The sequence below is a fragment of the Lonchura striata genome, chromosome 1 (assembly GCF_046129695.1).
Source record: "Lonchura striata isolate bLonStr1 chromosome 1, bLonStr1.mat, whole genome shotgun sequence".
Taxonomy (NCBI): domain Eukaryota; kingdom Metazoa; phylum Chordata; class Aves; order Passeriformes; family Estrildidae; genus Lonchura; species Lonchura striata.
The window spans coordinates 157111089-157127036 of NC_134603.1; the positions used below are offsets into that span (position 1 = coordinate 157111089).

At 40.5% G+C, this 15948-nt stretch overlaps 1 protein-coding gene across 5 annotated transcripts in view; it reads left to right on the forward strand.

Annotated features, from left to right (window-relative positions):
- The window catches only part of SMARCD3 (SWI/SNF related BAF chromatin remodeling complex subunit D3), a 73325-nt gene that overhangs the window by 55441 nt on the left and 1936 nt on the right, over positions 1–15948 (forward strand). For all 5 annotated transcript variants that reach the window (XM_021539004.2, XM_021539007.2, XM_021539006.2 and 2 more), the window contains 6 exons: positions 1446–1541; positions 2040–2141; positions 3638–3799; positions 8098–8195; positions 12633–12768; positions 14857–14979. In XM_021539004.2, the coding sequence (XP_021394679.1) occupies positions 1446–1541; positions 2040–2141; positions 3638–3799; positions 8098–8195; positions 12633–12768; positions 14857–14979 (717 nt within the window). The remainder of the gene's footprint in view (positions 1–1445; positions 1542–2039; positions 2142–3637; positions 3800–8097; positions 8196–12632; positions 12769–14856; positions 14980–15948) is intronic.

Here is a 15948-nt window from a genome sequence, read left to right on the forward strand (position 1 = left end):
AGAGCAGGATAACAGGGAGAAGGCAGTACTTCATATTCTTAGGGGGTACAACACGGTGTGTGAATGGTTAGAGCAAGGATGGAAGAAACATTTTACCATGATGAAGTCCTCAGAAGCCTCAGTGGTGGATTTAGCTGTCCTTGGGGAAGGCTGAACTTTGCTAATAAAGGCATCGTCTATTTGAATAGATTTCACAAGCTATTACTTATAGGCTAAACAGATGGAGAACATGCATGCATGGAGAGGGTAAGGCTTTCAGTCTGTCTGGAGGTAACTGTACATAAATCAGAATCTTGCTGGAGGAGGAAGTAGTGATAAAGTGCAGCATCTGGGAATTGAAGTTAGACAAGTTCAGTTTAGAAATTAGAGCATAAATTTCAATAAAGAAAGAGATTCTTTATTGGAACAACACAGCTTTTCAATTGCCAGCATTTTTTTAATAAAGTATTATCTGCATTAAATATAAATAAATAAATTGGAATCCTGTGGTCTGTGTTCTGTGGAGTCAGCTAATGATAGACCTTCTAGTTTTTAATATAGACAGTATGAGCTGCGCAGTAAAAAACAAATACTGGTAATTAAATGAAAATAAAATACTTCATAGGAAATAGTTTTGCTTAGTGTATGACCAGTCTGAAAAATTTACTGTAATCTGATAAATCAGACCAAGAAATTAGCATCCATCAAAAAAAACAAAACAAACAAACAAAAAAAAAAAACCCAAAAAAACCAGGCTGTTAAAAAGAAAGGTATCCAGAGGATTTAGGATCATAGAATGGTTTGGGTTGGAAGGGATCTCCAAGACCATCTCATTCCATCCCACTGCCCTGGACAGGGACACCTTCCACTAGCCCGTGTTGCTCAAAGCCCCATCCAATCTGGCCTGGAACATTTCCAGGGATAGGGCAGCCACAGATTCTGTGGACAAACTGTGCCTCACCACCCTCTGAGGAAAAAATGTCCTTCTTAAGACCAGTCCAAACCTAAATCTTTCATTAAAACCATTGTAATTTACCCTGTCACTACAGACCTTGGTAAAACGTCTCCCTTGATCTTTCTTACAAGACCCCTTTAAATACTCCCTGCAACCTGTGTTTCTCTGGGCTGAACAACCCCACCTCTCCTGTCCTCACAGGAGAGGTGCTCCAGTCCTGGGATAGTTTTCATGGCCATTCTCTGGATCTTTCTCATAGATGCCATGTTCACCTTACAGACCAGTCCTTTTCAATAACATTAAGAGTCAAGTAAATCTTCCCAAAAATATGCACTGTTCCACTACTGTAGAGATTTTTGCATCTTAGCCTGTTTTTGTCAGAGGGAGAACTCAATTAGATTGATCACACTTGTGGTTTACATGGGATTTAATGTTCAAGACAGACTGAGAAGTCTACAACACAAGCTAACAAATGCAGCCTTATACATGTCTGGTTCTTCTGCTTGTACAGCTCAGCAAACAGAAACGGAAGTTTTCATCTTTTTTTAAGAGTTTGGTTATTGAACTGGACAAAGATCTTTATGGACCTGACAATCATCTTGTGGAGGTGAGAAGGCTGTGCACCCTTTGTGTACAAACCAGTTGCTGGCACACATAAACACCTGGCAGCTGTTGCCTCCCTTGTTTAAGGGACTTGTCATTCATTATCTCATTTAAAGTACTTTCAAAGTTTTCAAAATTCCATTATCCTTAAGAATGTTTGATAAAGGAATCTTCTCTAAAAACATAAATGATTTAGTGCTGCAGTGCACACCTTAGAACAGAGTGTATGAAAAGATTAAAATATTGTGCACATTTCCTAACATGTAAAGTGTGTTAACAGCAGAGCAGATTCTGCAGTGAAGCTGAATTGAAATGACTGAGGGGGTGGATGTGGCGCGGGGGGGGGGGGGGGGGGTGTTGTGGTTTGGTTTTGTTGTTGTCAGGTTTCTTTTTTAGATTGCAAGATCTTCAGAAAGCTTGCACTTGTCTGAGACTGCTCAAGATGCACCTCTGTGGACATCAGTGAAAAAAAGACCAACAATTTTGTTTTTCCCTTTGTTAGTGGCACAGAACTCCCACAACCCAGGAAACAGATGGCTTCCAGGTGAAGAGACCTGGGGATGTCAGCGTGCGATGCACATTACTTCTCATGTTGGACTACCAGGTCAGTGCACTGCTTTTAGCCTGAAACATACAGCCACTGGGACCTAGTGCAACTGAGCAAACCCATCTTGTCACACACCTCAAAACCCAATATACTTGTCCTTGCAATGTCACATGGTTCATTGAAGTCAGAATGATACTAAATGGATAGATTATTTAAAATTTAAAGGGGACAAATCAAGTGAGTTTCTAATATAGTCTAGCAAAATATTGGTCTTGGCATTATGGTAATTAGTATTTTTATTGCCCATCTGCAGAAAAAATATGCATTTCCTCCTCTAGATTCTTAGAGAATAGTCAGATAGGTTGTACACAAGTTATGCGTGTGGTTCTTTAAAAAGCTATTCAGAGAAGCTTTTGCTAGTGATACCTGAACTAGCTGTGTAGCTGTGGCAGCCTTACCTTGGCACAAACTATGGATACTGCAGTTGTGGAGCTCGCTTATCTGACTGAAACTGTCCCTGAAGAAATGTTGCTGTCTTAAGGAAACTGTTAATTGTTAAACTCCACTGCTGCCATTAGATGGGATCCCCTTTTCAATGACAGTTCAGGCTCAGATGCATTTTGATCGTGTAACTTTAAGAACTTGTTCTCTGCCACCTTCTTTTGCCTCCAGGCAAATAGCATCTATTCAGGATATAGACATTCCATTTTATGTTAACAGAGAGAAAACTTTATTAGTTTTAGGGAGCATATGGGCTAACTGAAATACTGATATAGGCAGTGAGAATTTTTGCTATTAAGACAATATGAGGATGTTTGTTATGCTCAGCATTATTATAAATTTATGCTTTAAAATAGATGTTCTTTTGTTCTTAGGTCCTGATTTGTTATAAAGCTAGCTTTGGGTGAACTGCCACCCATCAGAGTAATCCTTGCTTAATAATGTGGTGAATAGTAAACCTGAGTATGAGCACACATTTGAAGAAGCATCCAATTCCAAATTATCCAAGGTTTATGTTACAAGAGACGGAGAACAGGGAAGTTGAATTGTATCACTGAGATCAGGAAAAGAAATAAAATCCATTGACTGGTTGTGGTTGGGTAAATTTTTTGGTGTGCACCAGAATGTTCGTGCTTGAACAGAGTTGCAAAACAGTGTGTTGACGTGAGACAGCAGTTATTAGCAGCTGTGGAAGCATCATCCTGCCTTCCTTCTCTCTCTCTGTGGTTAACTTCCAGTAGTTGAGGGGAAGGGCTGTTCTTTTTCTTCTCTCATTCCCAAAAGTCAAATTCTTCCTGAGTCTTTGTGCAAGTTTTTATTATTTGAAGCATGTGCTACAGGTAGTCTATGTGCACAGCACAGGTACAATGTCCTTCTTCCAGAGCACCAATGGTGGGACACAAAAATACAAACTTGTATTTTTGCAATCTCTGTCACTGAATGGGATACATCTCCTGAGGAGCAGAGTCCCCCGAGAATGAAAACTGAGCCTTCATCCTTGCATGTCTGTCTGCTTTGCTCTGTACTGCCACCTTGTTGGCTCTCTGTTCCAGCCACCCCAGTTCAAGCTGGACCCGCGGCTGGCCCGTCTGCTGGGGATCCACACGCAGACACGCTCGGCCATCATCCAGGCTCTCTGGCAGTACATCAAAACAAACAAGCTGCAAGACTCCCACGATAAGGAATACATTAACTGCGACAAGTACTTCCAGCAGGTAACTCTTCTTTGGACACAGTAGCTCTTTAGAAGCAAACTCTAATATCCAGCCACAAATTTGGGGTGAATGAAAATGACTGATTTTTATTTTCCCTTGATGATTTGCGGTATCCTCAGTACTGAATGGCTTTCAGCAGCCACTATGTGCCATGTGTTGTCAAAACCCCCTACATCTGGTGGTTCAGCACTTCCACAGAAGTTGTGGCCTTTCCAGGAAGGAGGATTTCTGGATTGATTTGATGAGTTTTTTTCCTCCGTTGTATCATTTTATGCTAAGAAATAGTCTGCTGATTCTGATTGGCACATCATATGTAGACCTGTTTTCTTCCCTTCTCTTTCCCCATTTATGAAGGAAGAAGACATGAAAGATACAATTAGAATAGCTGTTTTTTCGTAAATCTTCTTCAGATAATGAAATGCCCTTAAATATCTCCATGATCTTTTAAAGTAGCATGTTAAGACTTTTTGTCTTGCACAGTGACCTCTAGAATTAACCAAGAAGGACACATAAAAGCATTTCCACCCTTTCTGTAAATATGATTATGGGTTTTTTTTTGAAAGGTAATGTTAACTGAGCTATCACTGTCTTACCTGGCTTTGTTTTTCAGGCGCACATGACTTACTTTGAAAGTCATTGAAAGTAGGGTTTGTGAAATAATTCCATGTAAGGAAAGGACTGGCAATTACAATGAATGAATAATGTTTTAGCAAGCAATGAAAGTAAATGTTGTGATGAAACTTGTATATATTTTTCTTTTTATATTTTTATTTTCTGTTATTAATTTGCCCTACAACAGTTCAAAGTAGCCAATGCTTCAAGTAAATTTCAAGATACCTCTGCACATTTGCGACTACAAAATGCAACAAAATAATTGTGAGATTCATGGGTATTTTTAGGGATATAGAACCAAAGTGATCAGGATTATATAGTCATTCTCTTGTTTGTCTGGGTTTTGGTTTTTTGAGGATTACAGCATGTAGACTTCTTCACAAATAGTGAAAATTCCATATTAAAACCATGTAAGAATTTTTGGCAAAATGACAATTCTGTTTGTTCTCTTGATTAGATTATTTGATTTCCATTCTTTATTTATCTATAGCAAATTTAGATTGAGTTTTGTTTCTGCTAGCTCAAAGAGGAAATGGGAAAGGGGAGGTAAAAGACATTTGAAAAATCATGAGCAGAAGGAAAAATGTGAAAAAGGAGTAGTTTTTTATATTTTGGTCAATAATTACAGTTCATCAACTAAAACTGGCAGGTAGCAGATTGGAAACAAACAAAAGGTCTCAAGCACATTTAAACTTCAAAACTCCTTGCAATAGGACCTTGCAAATGCTAAAGTGTATTAGTGTATATAGGTATAAAGTGTATATAGGTTCCAAAAGTGACAAACCAATGGATGAAGAATCTTGGGCTGTTTTAAATGCAAAGCTGTGGAAGTTGGGGGAGTTTTTTTGGGGAAGAACCAGTATATGTTTCTCCTGTTCTTACAGTTTTCCTTTACTATCCACTTTTAGCCACTACCAAGGGCAGGATAGTATGGTAGATTTGTAGCAGATCCTTTGTGTGGCCCTGTACAGATGTACCTATGTTATTTTTAGTAAGCAGGAGAGCCTCATCAATTTTATTTATTTTAACTTTCAGTTTAAGAACTTTATTAGAGTAAGAAGTTGTTGAAGCTATCTTCTCATGCATCTCATTAGAGACTTACTTGCTCTTAGGTCTCCTTTGTCTTAGAATTCTGCAGGAATGCTGTGACACCTGAAAATTGTCTTCTCATCCTCAGAAGATGGGTTAAATGAAAGAGTTTGGATGTAGCTGATTGGTTTTCTAGAAGACTGAATCTCACACCCTGCAAGAGCTGACTAATCTGGAATAGTTTAATAAGAATTCAGTGCTTGCACTGATCTGAATTATAAATGGGATTGTTTTGTGTGTTTCTGTTTTCCTTAGGTCTCTGGCAGAATTGGCCTAATTAGGTGATCTTGCTTTCAAAACTGACACTACTACTTAGGAATCTGAATCCCTTTACAATAAATGAAATATTTCATTATGATTTTTTTTGTTGTTTTTCACTCTGATACTCTCAGGTTGAGAGATGGAGGGCAAAGGAATTGGGTTAGTAATGCCTTCCAGTCTGATAATATTTCTGTAGATTCTATAGTTTTAGCCACATAACTCCTGGAAAGAAAAGTGTTGTCCTGGCTGGAATATGTGTATCATTCAGGGGAGCAGTGCACAATGCGCCAGTGGCTCTGCATTCCCTTTGAGATACCAATCTTCTCACTTGCTATGCCAGTTTTTCTGAATGCCACGCTGCTGTGTTGTGCTTATGTCTAAGGGCACAAGACAGTACAGACTGAAAAATGATCACTGAACGAGTTACCTGACCCACCAGGATAACTGTAGCCAGAGAGGCTTTCAGAGCCTAACTTAGCTTAGACCACTAACTCCAGTTAGGCAGGAATGTGAGAAACTTTAGGAAAATTCCACTCAGCCTTAGTTTGCAGTCTCACATCCTCCTCTCACTAGCATGTGCCCTTGATCCCTTTTCCCTTCTTAAAGCTCTTGTTGCTCAGGCAAGCATCCATGTTAGGAATTTGACATGAGTGCTGAGCCAATGATGAGAGCAGATGGCATGGAGCTTAGTGTGGAGAGATTTTGAGTGGGAATTCCACAGTCATCTCTGTCAAGTGTCAGAATTCAGACCTCAAATAAGGAGTGAGCTGCAGACTCAGTAAATTTCATCATGTCCTTGTTCTTCAGAAACTAGCTAGCTGAATTCCTAGATGCAGGCAAGTCCAACACAGCTTTTAAAGTTGGTGAAAACAGATCTTTTTCTGTTTAAAAACAATGTTTACATTAGCAGGGAGATTTGAAATCCATTTCTTTTTTTTCCCCCCACTTGTGTAACAAGCAAAAACAAGAAAAAAGGTTCAAAGGTGTTTCAAAAGCAATAGAACCTTGCAAATGGTTCCTAGAGCTGGCTCCTAGGTATTTCTGCTGCCAAATTCACTCACGTGAGAAAACTGTGAATTTCAAAAGATACCCTATGTGAGGACCCCCAGATGTCTATTGTATGTCTATTCTACAACCTGAGAGTCCTTTTTCAACCCTGCCTGCATCCTTTGTCTCTGGAGCTGCAAAGGTTGTTTCTGTTTATAGATACAATACTATGAGTAGTGTATCTCTACTGTCAGGTGAAAATAGTTTCCCTAAGAGGCATTTGCATAGGCCTGAACATTTTTACAAATTGCCTCCATATAAAGGCACATTTTAAGGCAACTGTTAATATATAGGTTTTTATATATTTTTTTTTAAGGTCAGTTTAAATGGGATATCTTTAGAGAAAAGTCTGTTTGCCTGTTCAGAGCATTAAAAATCACAGTAGAAGACAAAGGCTGAAATAATTATATTTCTGAAAACTCAAGGTGTAAAGAGTGTTGTTTCTATATTCATGTTAATGCACTGCCATTGCTGTCAGAAAATTTCCAAACTCTACAGCTTTTAACTCTTTCCAGAATTTTTTCCTTTTTTTTCTTTTTTTTTTTTCCCCTGAATTCAGCAGAAATTCATTGTGTGATTTCCAGGGTTGTCGTGTGCAGAGCCAGGAGCTGAACTCAATGACCCTTGTCAGTCCCTTCCCACCCAGGATATTCTATGAGTCTATGATTCTATTTAGCTTCAGGACCATAGTAACCATAAACTGTTTTTTTGGAAACAGGTGGATCCCTCCCAAGAGACTGTTCAGGCTTTGGTTAAAAATAAATAATATCACATTGACTTTATTTTTCTGTAATCCTGAAAAACCCACAATTTGCAAATGGTTTTAAAATCCAGAAATGTTTTCTTGTATTTTTCTTTAGCACAAAATACTGCAGGAAACATTCATTGGGGGGGAAAACGCAAACTGTTTTTGTGTGTTCTCCAGTAAAAAAAATTAGTCATTTTCTTTACAATATGCTGCTGTAAACCCTTAGTAAGAGAGGGAGTATTTGCTTTTCTCCCATCATTGATACAGTTGGTCCTCATATCCCAGTGACGAGTCCTGTTCCCTCCAGTAGCTAAACCAAAAGTGAGACACCTGAAATTGTCATGACCTTCTGGAAGCCCAGATGAAGGTGCAGGGACAGATGTGGCCAAAAATTTAATCTGTGCAAGTAACCTGAATTACAGCTTTCAAAACCACCTTCTGTAATTGCCTCAGTTCCTTGTGAGCTGCAGATTCTTTACTTTATCATTTAACTGCAAGGTAGGTTTTGGACAAACAAAATTTGTTGTTTATTGTGTTACAGATCTTTGACTGTCCACGGCTAAAGTTTTCTGAAATTCCTCAAAGACTCACTAACCTACTGCTGCCGCCAGACCCGATAGTGATAAACCACATCATCAGGTAAGCTGGTTGGTCAGCTCAGCACTGTCCTGTGCAAAGCACTCACTAGATAAAAATACAGAAAGAGCTGCAGTAGCTGTAGGGACCAAAATCCAGTTTTTATAACTTCCATAACTTTATAACCTTGGACTTTGTTGTGTGTTCATTCTATATGTCATTCTAGTTTGTGTAATTCTGAGTTATTTTCACTAGCACAGCACCAATTTTCTAGGAGTATGAAAAACAGCTTTTATATTTACTAGAATACCATTAGTTGGGCTTTTTCCTAAGGAGAGACAAATGAAAGTTTGAACCCACAAAAGAGTAAAAAAGAAATTGAAATGAGGTATTGTGTATCATGTACAATCATTCTAATCACTGATATATTATGTAAAATGTACAACAGCATTGCGATTTCAAATGCAGTGCCAGTCCATGCGTGCTTTGTTGGGATTGGGTCAGCTCCTTGACTGTTAGTCTTATCCTGAGAATGCCAAGGAGTCAGGACATCTCCAGAGATTAACAACAAAGAATGCCTGGATTCAGAGGAGGTCAATTGTGACCAAGATACTGAGCCCTCATATCCATGTCAAAACAGATGTCTTCCTGGCATAGCAGATGAACACAACTGTCAGCTCTCAGGCTCTTCCAGAATGTGCCTTATTTAAGTGACAGCAGTGTACATGGAGGAGGGGGATAAAAAGACTTCTGGGGATTGCAACTTTACTGTTCATATATTTCAATCCTTTCCAAGTTTCTTTGTGGTCAGGGTCAAAACTCTAATTCTGGATGTTTAAAAATTAATATTACTTAGGTTATTGATTTGATTTCCTACAGAATATATACAATATATTTTTTAGCAGATGTTTCTGAATTTGCTTAAAATTGGGCTCTTTATTTTAAATTTTCACATATGTGATAGGGAGTTTAAATATTACATAGGCTATGGAAATAAAGTTTGCTTTTTGATTAATTTGAATGTATCAAATAGAGTAATGAAGAAACAGCTTGGTGGCCATGCAGATTGAGAGCTGTGTATGTACTGTCACTGGGCACAGCTCAGTGACCTGTTTGATGGACCACAAAAAAGCTGAGCTCCTCAAAGATAGATAGTCATTGCTTAGAGAAAAAATGGCAAGGAACTGATGATTATGTTTCTTGGCAGAGAGATAACAAAAAGGTACTGGAGGAAGTGTTTTTTGTCAGGTACCAGCTAAAGAACAGATGTGTGTTACAAAGCTACAGCTTTGTGTCTAGCAGCACTCTCTGATATGCTGTGTGCACCACACAGCACCTGACAACCTTAAATGGAACTGACGTAATGGTGTGGACAAAGGAAGAACTCATTTCCTGGGAACAGATAGTACTTTTGCAGTGAAGTCTTTACAGTGTTGGACTAAGCTAAAATAAATCTGGAGGTCTGTCCCTGAATTTAAAGAAACTAAGCAATTTTTAGACTCATAAAGTCACAGAATAGAAGGGATTACTGATCGTCATTGAGAGCTCCCCCATCCAAACTCAAATTAGGCTCAAAGTCTGTCCAGGATACTTAAGGGCCTGGTCCAGCCAGGCTTAAAACAGGGTCTCACAAATGCTCTCCCCTGTCGCTCTGCATTCAGTTTTTTAGAGTGAATGTAATGAACCACTGAAACAGTATGCCAAGGGCCTGTCCTGGTTTAATCCAGTCTTCAGCCTGTCCTTGCTTAATCCAGTCTTAATCCATCCATCATTCTCTCTCCAGCAGGGCAGGGGGACGCATTGAAAAGGTAAAAGGGAGAGAAAAAACAGTATAACAATGATAATGATGATGATGATGATGGTGATGAACAAAATCCAACACTACGAACGATACAGATGAAAACTGTTGCTCACCACCAACTGACTGATGCCCAGCAAGACCCTGAGCAGTGAACACCTGCCTCAGTTTACTGCTCAGCATGGCACCACATGGTTTCGAATATCCCTTTGGTCAGTTGGGGTGAGCTGTCCCAGCTGTGTCGCTTCCCAGCTCCTTGTGCACCCCAGCCTCCTCATGGGCAGGAAGTGTGAGGAGCTGAAAAGGTCTCAACAGGCTGCAAGCAACGATCAGCAATAATGAAAATATCTCTGTGTGACCAACCGTTTCCAGCACAAATTCACAAAACAGTCCCATACCAGCTACTATGGAGAAAATTAATTCTGTCCCAGTCAAAAACAGCACACTAGTACAGGGAATTTTTCATCACTAGTGATTGTAAATGTATGTGCTCATAATCCAGATAACGCCTCAGGCCTGCCTTTTACAGGAAGATCAAGTAGATCACAATTATTCATTCTAGTTTTAAAGGATATGCACAGGGATAAAAATGTGAAATATTCTAAACTCATTCTAGAAATTTTAATAGTATTGCAGAATCGCAATGCAATGGGGTTGAAGTAGACATAAAATAGAGATGCTGGTAGAAGTCAAATCTTACCTGAGCTCAAGCTACAAGTGGAGATTTTCTTGAGTTGCACTCCTAATTGCAGCTGACACACCTAGAATCAGAGGTAAATAGAATAACCTCTGTGGGATTTCCACTTCTGCAAAGAAGCGAGACATCTTCCACACTATTAAAGAACACAAGCAGACTGCAAAGCATAGCCCTCCGATATTCTTCTAGTATAAACAGGCTATCTCTGTTTGACTACTGTCATGATTTTCTAGAAACCAATTCCTTATAGCTATTGCAGCTTCTCCTGGCAGGTCTGTGCTCCAGCCCCCAACATCCTACTGAGCCTCTGCAGGCCTCGCTCCAGGGTGTCACATCTCTGTGCTCCTGTGCCCACCATCCAGATCCAGTTTCACCAGCATGGAGTAGCAAACAAGAGCCTCTTTCCTGGGCTGGATGGCAAAACCCGTGCTAATAGAGCCCCTTTTGCAGCTGACCTTGGCTATGGCTGCCTTACCCCTCAGACTCCTTCTGCACTGTTGTCTGTCCCTCAGGGTGCCCAAGTCCTCTCCTGCCAACCTGTTTCCTACCCCAGCAATGCCCACCTGTCCCCCTGTGCGGTGTGATTCTCTGCCAGCAGCAGAGCTTTCCCGGGCTGAGCTTTACTGTGCTGAAGTGCCCTCCTGTTTCTGCAGCCTGTCAGGCTCCCTCTGCACAGCCCTGCTGCCCTGCCTGCCCTGGGCTCAGGACTCAGCCAGGACCAATGGAGCCAATGACACCATGGAGCCTTCTCTGTGGCTTTCGACATGAGTGGCAGAACCAAACCCGGAGCTGGGTTTTTCCTTTAGCTTTCCTTCTGCTCTCATCTTCTTGCTGGCAGCCACACAGCACAGATTCTCAGAATGTTTGAGGTTGGAAATTATCTGGTCAGTGCCCTCCCCTGCTCAAGCAGAACCACCCTTAGCAGTTTGGCCACAGCCGTGTCCAGATGGCTTTGGAGTATCTCCAACATGGGACTCTCTGGTCTGGGGGAAAGGCAGATGGGCTTTGAAGGTCTTACTGCAACTTGTGCTATTGCTTGGTCATCCTTACAGTAAAAACATGTTTCCTGGTTCAGAAGGAGCTTCCTGTGTTTCAGTTTGCACCAACTGCCTCTTGTCCTGTCACTGGGTACCACTGAAAAGATCCTGGCTCTATCTTCTTTAAACCCTCCCTTCAGGTTTAGGTAAGTTCCCTCCCCACCAGCCTTCTGTTTTCTAGGCTGAATAGTCTCAGACCTCTCAGCCTTTCTCAACTGTGAGGTGCTTTAATGCCTTAATCATCTTCACAGACCTTTGCAAAATTCTCTCCATATATATATAGCAGCTCCATATATCTCTCTTGCACTGAGGAGCCCAGCACTGAATGCAGTACTAGAGGTGTTCTCATCGGTCTTGAGAGCAGAGAAGGATCACCTTCCTCCACCTGCTTATAACGCTCCTAATGCAATTCCATCCCTGGAAGTTCTTCCGCTCCCCCAAGTTGGTCAAGCTCAATTAGATCCTTAGCAATTTTTCTTTGCTACCTACTGCTGATGCTCACAACCCACACATTTGACATGTAGGGTTGAGGAGCTAGCATCTTTATATTGCAAGTGACAGTGATTGAAGTCTGATTTACCAACTACTGCGGTGAAGACTGTTTTCTTGTTAAGAAACTTTAGACTAACAAAGTAAATGTTAAGTCTAAAAGTTGGCAAACTAAAGATAAATTTAGGACAGGATAAGCCAAAGAATGATACTGGCATTTAGTGTATCAGGTCTCAGAGGATGTTAGAAATTAAATTTGATGGTCTGCGCAAAAGCTCCAGCTCAAAAGTCTTTGGAATCTGACTGTCAAAAGATGAGAGAATATACTAAAATAGGAAAATATATAAAGATAGCCTGTTCTTACACTTTTTTCACAGCATCTGCAACAGACTTTATTGAAGAGTGAATTCTCAGCTGGTTGGAAATTAATTCTGATTCATTATGGCTGTTCTCATGATCTTGTGTTATACTCTCCATAGTGTTGACCCCAACGATCAGAAGAAGACGGCTTGTTATGACATAGATGTAGAAGTTGAAGACCCATTAAAGGGCCAGATGAGTAGTTTTCTTCTCTCAACAGCTAACCAACAGGAGATAACAGCATTGGATAACAAGGTATTAGCTCAAGAGTAAAGTATCCCATGGTACATGTACTCGTTGTGTAGCTTGATGTGTGTTTGGTGTCATGTGTCAGACAGTAATATTGTGAGACGGGGACTTGTTAAGGGTATGTGCTTTCAAGGGATGAATAAGCCAAATGCAGTAGGAATGCATCAGGGTGAATGGCATTCCCACTAAGAATTTGATCCAAGGCCTGATGTGGTTGTTGAGATGATAGAGTCTCACAGGTAGTGTACTGAGTCCCCTGATGCTTGAGAACCACCTGAACTGTATGAATAACTTTTTATTGAGAGGTCATGATGCCTTGCTAAATTGCTAAGCCAGAGCTAGGAGAATCTCATATGCAGGTGTGGGGTTTGTGTTCCTAACTGCAGAATGGCTCTCTGTGTTAAGTGGAAATAGGGAACATGCATGGCAGGAAAATCACTTGGACCATTTCGGCAGTTCTAAGTGTTAGTGGAAGAGGATCATGTGCACTTCAAATAATAGTATCTGTCTTAAGGCAGTGGTGGGTTTTGCAGGCTGTTTTAGGGATTTGTGTCCTAGGTGCTGTTAGCCAGTTCTGGCATGTGCCACTGGCTGATTTGGATGGGTAAGGGATAAACAAAAATTCCTTCTCAGAGCAAGGCCCAAGTTCTCTTTGTTTACTGCTAATACAAACAAATGTGTTAAACTCTGGTCTTCATGATGAAGTTTTAGAGGGGGTCTGAGCACCAGCAGTGCAGTGGATTCTGGTAAGTGTTGCAGTGTCTTTGCTGTCATGGCTCTTGAGGAGGGTTCTTTTCTTTTCAGCTGCTCAGTCAGTTGCTTCCCAGCCTAGATAAGCCTGCAAGCAGCATGCATAGGATTATTCTGTTTCCAGTCCCGCTCACCTTTTCCCCTGTCTGTGTCACCTCTATCTTGAATATTTGCTACAGGACAGGGCAAGCTGTGATCAGAGACGTTGCTGAAGTCACTCCTGGTTGAATGGGCATGGGCTACTCCTGTTACCCTCTGTGCATTACATTGCTGTGCTTCCATGGAGTCCCCTTCTGGGAATTCGGCACACACCAGTGGAGTTCACCCCACACAACTACAGTGTTTTCCCAAAGAAGGAATGATTTAAAGTTAACAGCAGCTCTCTTCTCTTAATGTACCATGTAGTAGCTGCACAAGTGGCCTTGATGGCATAACCAGGTCAAGGGATTATTATTTTCTCCCATGTGCTTGCTCACCTTAGCTGTTTTGGCAAAAGAGATGAATACATGAAGCTAAAAAAGATAGGTTTACTATTTCAAACTAGAATGTTAGAGGGACCGGGCAGCAAAAGTTTGCTTTTGTGTGTGTATATGTGCAAATGATTCATGAGCTGTCCTCCCATTCATACTTGATGACTATCGATTATAAGACCTTGACTCCTCTTCAGTCTTCATTCTTCCCCACTAGTTAATATTTCTGCCATAAAATTTCTAAAGATATTATTAATTTTCTGTAAACCTTCCATACTCGTGATTTCTCATTGTTCACGCTCTTCTTTTTTGCAGCCATCATGACATTTACAGGCTTTCTCTTCAGAAAAATCTAGAAGTCATGGCTGTTCATTTGACATGGACTTGATCAGGAAACTGCTAGAGTTTTTAAGGGTTACAGTAGGATATTGAAGATGTGATCATGATGGTAACCAGGGGAATAACTGCTTTCTTTCACTGGGCACTGCTTAACTGCATATTTATGTAGCACCTTTCCTCAAAGATGCCAGTCTTGGCAGGCAGAGTGATTCTACACAGGAAATTATTACATTGTGCAGTGACATGGCTTAGTTCTGTATGCCATGCAGGAGTTCATTGCAGGAAGTGAAGGAGAATCCTGTACATACTTGTATTGCAGAAGTACAAGTGAGACCAGAATGTACTGGCAGGATTGCAGTTAAGTTGCTGCTTTTTGAACTGAAAAAGCCCTAGGAAGGGCTGCACAAATCTGTGGTGTAGAATTGTCACCTTTGTACATTACCAGGAATACAAAGACAGTATGAGAGCTGACCTGATGGTCACTGGAGCATGGGAGAAATTAAAGAATATCCGTTTTGGTTTTTTTTTCTGTCAGATTCATGAGACAATTGAATCCATTAATCAGCTGAAAATACAACGTGATTTTATGCTGAGTTTCTCCAAGGATCCCAAAGGATACATCCAAGACCTTCTCCGGTCCCAAAGTAGGGATCTTAAGGTGAGCTAAGATTTGAAAAATCCATTGAAAAATCTGAGTGGAACCAGAATGGAAGAATTTTATCTAAATATCCATAGAGTGTATAGCCAAACATCTAGGATGGATGATTGGTGGAAGGCAGACAATGAGTGGACTACTGCAATCCTAGAGTAGATAGGAAAGATAGTTTAGGTTGTATTCTAGTTCCAGTAGAACAGTGGTGTTTCATGGGTCAATTTGTGGCCAGACAGTAAGTTCAAAATGTAGGGCTTTGTTGATGTATTCTGTAAACTCAAAGCTGTGTAAAACTCAGCAGGAACATCCTATAGTATGAGAACAATTTGGGTGTTGGTTTATAGTTTAATCCTATCAGCTGTCCTTGAGCTTATCTTTGAAATATGCAAGAAATCAAATGTAAAGAAGTTCAGCTGTTTGACAGCAAAAATTAATAATTTGTTCCTCATGGTTTCACATTTTCTGTCTTTAACTGACATGCCTCAAAATCACATGTATTATTGAATCCACTAATTTATTTTAATAAAATCATTGTGTCTTTCTTATATAAATGCCTTTTTTTAACTGAATAGTCTTTCCAAAATCTCCTCTTAAGATTATGGTTATTACTATTTATATTGTATTCAAAGGGGACAGGCATCGGAAAGCATGTTTAGATAAAGCGGACTTTGACTTGAGGAACTTAGAAACAGAGGTGCTATGGAGCTTTTCTAGCTATATACATGGAATAGTTGTTCAGAGTTTTCCCTGACTGAGAACTAGTCCCATAAGAGCCTTTTCTATTAAGGTTCTGCCCTGCTGGCATCAGAGTTGTGATTATGTGATGCTGGAGACATAGTGATCAGAACTCTATTTTTGTAGAATGGCTTCAACCCCCTGCTGCCCTATCCCTGGAAGCAGACTGGACAGGGCTTGGAGCACCTGATCTAGTGGAAGGTGTCCCTGCCCATGGCAGGGGGGTGGAATGAGAGGAGC